The sequence below is a fragment of the Gossypium raimondii genome, chromosome 8 (genome assembly GCF_025698545.1).
Source record: "Gossypium raimondii isolate GPD5lz chromosome 8, ASM2569854v1, whole genome shotgun sequence".
Taxonomy (NCBI): Eukaryota; Viridiplantae; Streptophyta; class Magnoliopsida; order Malvales; family Malvaceae; genus Gossypium; species Gossypium raimondii.
Window position 1 is genome coordinate 43,683,232 of NC_068572.1, and position 4,591 is coordinate 43,687,822.

The following is a 4,591-nucleotide window of genomic DNA, read 5'->3' on the forward strand; positions in this document are numbered from 1 at the left end:
ATATATATATTAAGATTTTGAATTTAACTATATAGTGGAAAAATATTTGGTACATAGTTAGTAGAGATTTTAGACTCCACAAGTATACTATATATGTATATATACATATTATATCAATTTTATCTTTCAAATTTTTATTCTCATAATTAAAGCATAAATTACACATATATATTATAAATATATTATATTTCAAAAACTTAAATATATATTTTATGATACATATATATTTCAATAATTTTAATTAATATGTCGTTATTTAAATAATGAAAAATTTATAAAATACAGATACAAAACTAATTTATAAATATAAGAAAATGATAATAATTTTGGAATTTTAATTGAACATGCTTCATGCGACCAATAAAATGACAGATTCCTAAATGGAAAATCTTCTTAATACGAAATTGGGTTGGGAATAGAAAGGAAAAGAGCCAACTAACAAAAAAGAGAAATGAATGTGCGATTTCCTAAGATCAAAACATTTATGGACAAATAATAATTCACATCATCAACGACAGCTAATTAATATTTGTGAAGCTAATGCAATTATTAAGATTTTGTGGAACTCCTTCACTAGCTTATTTATTTATTTTCATTTCCAGACAAGACCAGGCGATCCCCGTTTCATGTGCTCCTACTTCATCATGTCCATTAATTATATACATATATTTTACCTACTACACAAACATTTTATGTGCTTGGATTCGTTATTTAACCTTTCTTACATCTTTACTTATTTAAGAAATTATAAGCATTATATATTTTCTGTTAACTACAACTAGAACGCAGTACTGAAGTAGCTCTTCACAACATTATTACACAATATCTGCAACACCTCATTGTTTGTAGACCCTACACATCGCGGTGTTTTAAACTGGCTAAGGGCAGCTCCTAACCCTACGTAATGATTAAGAATCTTTTGGAAAGTTCCCCTTTGAACAACTCGGAGCTCAAGAGGACCAATGGCGTTGATCTTCCGGGAGCTAACATAGCCTGCATCGACAAAAGAACGATCCAAACAATTGCAGCATTCTTCCAGTACCTCTTCCCTTACTTCCCCACTGATTTCCCAGAAGATCACATAGTGACCAGGGTTGGTCGATAAGTCGACGTGACTAGAGAAATCGAGCACTTCCAGCTTTTCCTCGGTGTTTAACTTGGATGCTGCTTCGACCGCGAGCTGTAAATCTTTCTCAGTGTTTTTGTCGATGTTTATGGTCAGCATGAGGTTTCTTCTGCAGATAAATTTCAGCTCCGGGCTCAAGTTATGGAAGCCGGTAACCTTGACCACATCCCCTAGCCTATACCTGTATAAACCTGCCGATTAAAGTTGAAAGGGAAATCAAGAATCACACAATAATTAATATGCATGATTGTAGGCAGTTCTGTTTTACATGATCCTAAACCTTTTCCAGCACGGAACACAAAAACAACCAATGCAAAGGGTGTGTCTTGTCTTAATCAACTTGGTCAATTATGTCTGTGTTAAAGAATCTATTTAGGACAAAACAACAAATTTAATAGAGTCGGTTGTACGAAAATCAAAAACGTATTCAAAGGAGAAAGATTTGCCACACAAATTGTATGAAATGCAGGAAAAAGATTACCTGCAAAACTGGTGATAATAACCTCATATTCTTCACCAACCTTAACTTCAGTCAAACCTACTGGCTTGGCCTCCTCAACATTCTCTTTCAGAGGAATGAATTCAAAATATCCGATATCCGGGAGCACGACATAAGTAGCCAACTCAGGGGGTACATTTGGATTGACATTTGCCCCAATCCAACCCTCTGAAGAACCATAATCAGCACTTATAAGAGGCAAATCCCTTGCATAATGCCTCAGCTTTTTCAGATAAGGCTCCATGGAACCAGTCATGATCCCATAGATGTATTTCACATTAGGGAAAAGCTCCGGTATCAGTCCGTACCAGTTATTCAGTCCCAAGCATTTCTTGTGAATCAAATCAGCTAGTTCGGGATTTGGCTTCAGCAATTTGGCCATCGCTGATCGGACCGAAGGGAATGTGATCCGGCTTGTCAATACCCCTTCCCTTATGTCAGCACAAAGCTCTTCCCAAACTTGCTCGAACGTTCGAAATGCATGAACAATGCTATGGGAAAAGGTGGACGAAATGAACTGAATTTCTTCGCGGAAAATCAGCCCACACAAGAGATGGCAGTACAAGGATTGGTGGAAATCAGGACCAAATATCACTTCATCAGGGCTGCAACACTGTGACTGCATCGCTTTCATTGTGTTCTTGAACTGTGAATTGCGGAAGACATTGGTAGTCGCCGTTCCGGCAATCAAACCCCCTTTGGTTTTGCTTTGTTTGCTACTGTAAATGAGCTGCAAAGCCTTCCCATTCTCAATAGGAAATTCTCTGTATGACAATACTGAAACAGGTTAAGATCATCCAACCTGTACCATTTATTTCAATAATAACAGAAGTATATTCAACTCAATACTACCATACCTTGTTCTAAAAGCATATGAAGTACGGTAAATCTGCAAAGTAGTTTCCATTAATTCGTCATTGAAAGGCACAAATTTTGGCTTTCCTTGAGTAGTCCCAGAGCTGCGGTTTGCAAACAAAAAACCAGCTCTCAATTCTGAAAAATCAAATCATAAAAAACAATGATTAAAACTATATATACCTGAGAGAAATGGTGGTTATTGGTTTTCCAGTGAGAATCGGAGAGGAAGAACCATCGACAATTCGTTGAATATAAGGCTGCAAGTCATTGTGAGTGACGAGAGGAACACAAGCTTTGAAGCTTTCAGGGTCGGTTCTGCCATTGAGGCCCAGATTTTGCAGATATTCAGCACATCCATTTTCTTCTAAAATCTTCTTTAAAGTCTCCCTTTGAACATTCCCGGCATCTTTTGTCATCGATTCAAACTCTTCTATCAGTTTATCCACGTCCAGAAGTTCCATCTTTTCTATCATCGTTACTGAAACTCTACATATATTAAAACAAGAGCAGTATGATGGAAATATTTGGTGTTTCATTTCATTTCATTTCAGATTATGTTATCAATTTTCACCCAAGTCTTGTTGGACTCTTTAAATATTGGATTTTATGAGCAAATGCAACAAATCAAATCTAGTCTTCTAAGAACTAAGTCTTAGATGAAAAACCAATATTGAAACTTCACTTATCTTAAGATTTAAATTATATGCTAGCACGCTTGGCGGCTTTGGTAATATAATTAGACTATAAAATATAAATAGGTTGCTTTGAAAAGTATTTGTAACCAAACACTGGGATTTTCGCCATTAAAGGGTTTTCATTCAGTTTCAATGAATCTAAATTTTCATCCCTGAGAAGAAAGGAATTTAGAAGAATCTAGTACTAGAAGATGAACTTTGAAGTTTATGATCACCAAAAGTTAAAAAGATAATAATTGCAAATTTTCGAAGATATCTGCAGTTTTCCTGTAAGCTTTTCTCTCAATAAGATTTAAGATTTAAACCATTAGCTCTCGTTTTAGATGAATCCACTAAAAGTTATCTTTTCGTTTTGAACTCTCAATAAGCTGTTTTGGTGTTCATCGTCTAATTTCCTTGAAATTTATTCTAAATCATTCGGCCAAAACAGTCATACAGATTCGAAGTTTCCAATCAGAAATTACAACCAACTTACATAGATCCATGAAAAAGTAAACGCTAAAAGTCAGCAGTAGTAGTAGAAGAAGAAGAAGAAGAAGAAGAAGAAGAAGAAGGAGAATTGTATTTTTCATAAATTCCGTAATATGTTCATATTACGGGAAAAAATAGCTAAATAAGTGAATTGGAGACAATTTATTTCCAGAACAATTAAAACCTTGAATTGAATCCACTTCCCTCCATTACCTCACCCAAACTTTTAAAAAAATGAAAAATAAAACTCCAAAACTAAGTTTAATTCTTCAAAGATAAACATCCCCGCACGTTCATCAGCCTTCTAAACAACCAAAAGAACCCATTAAGCACTAATATACTAACCAAACATTATAGAAACCTCGAAACAAATCAAATAAAATAACAAACAGAACTCTAATTTCAGCATACCTCGAAAATCCGAATCTAGAAATCTCCCTTCTCTCAGCAGCTTTAGAGCATGAATTAAACAACTCTCAATTGAGGAAAAAAAAGGAGGAGCAGAAAGAGAGGTTCTAAAAGAAAAAAAGAAAAAAAAAAAAAAAACTCAAAAACACCGCGTTATCCTCACTGGAAAACAAAGAATTTTCTGTATGTACGGAGGGGTTGAAATTGGGTAGTTGAGTTGGTCAATGGATATTCGCGCTGGCCTTCATATATATCTATATCCGACCATATATAATATATAACCAATCTCCAAATGGAGTCTTTTCAGAGTAAATACGATCATAATTTTATTTTTGTTATTAATTTATACAGCGGAGAAGCTAAAAGCCTAAAACATGTTGTTGTTAGGGTAATAATAATGTAAATTTTTATTAAATTAAAGATTACATTTGATTGGCGTTAAAATGTTTTTAAGTAAAATGATTTACGGAAAATGTTTTACTTTTCTATAAAATGACTTCTTGGAAAATATTTTACGGTGTTTGATTGAATCAT

General features: G+C 34.3%; 1 protein-coding gene across 2 annotated transcripts; it reads right to left on the bottom strand.

Annotated features, from left to right (window-relative positions):
• Positions 1 to 707: 707 nt before the first annotated feature.
• Positions 708 to 4,288, bottom strand: LOC105791543 (jasmonoyl--L-amino acid synthetase JAR4). 2 transcript variants are annotated; one of them, XM_052634915.1, is made up of 5 exons: positions 4,061 to 4,288; positions 2,664 to 2,961; positions 2,483 to 2,584; positions 1,608 to 2,389; positions 708 to 1,317 (listed from the first exon to the last, which is right to left on the bottom strand). In XM_052634915.1, exons 2-5 carry the CDS (start codon positions 2,954 to 2,956, stop codon positions 779 to 781), a joined length of 1,716 nt encoding a protein of 571 aa, XP_052490875.1. In that variant the 5' UTR covers positions 2,957 to 2,961; positions 4,061 to 4,288; the 3' UTR covers positions 708 to 778. The 2 variants fall into 2 exon arrangements, with proteins under 2 accessions (XP_052490875.1, XP_012475098.1); XM_012619644.2 differs by having other exon boundaries at positions 2,664 to 2,969; positions 4,061 to 4,287.
• Positions 4,289 to 4,591: the final 303 nt, after the last annotated feature.

Bases quoted from the DNA above. Each gene is read 5' to 3' on its own strand.
- LOC105791543 (XM_052634915.1), bottom strand. From the start codon at position 2,956: ATGATAGAAAAGATGGAACTTCTGGACGTGGATAAACTGATAGAAGAG. The intron at 2,390-2,482 runs GTATGGTAGTAT...ATTGTCATACAG, and splicing joins TCATATGCTTTTAGAACAAG to AGAATTTCCTATTGAGAATG. The intron at 1,318-1,607 runs GTAATCTTTTTC...TTTAATCGGCAG, and splicing joins TATTATCACCAGTTTTGCAG to GTTTATACAGGTATAGGCTA.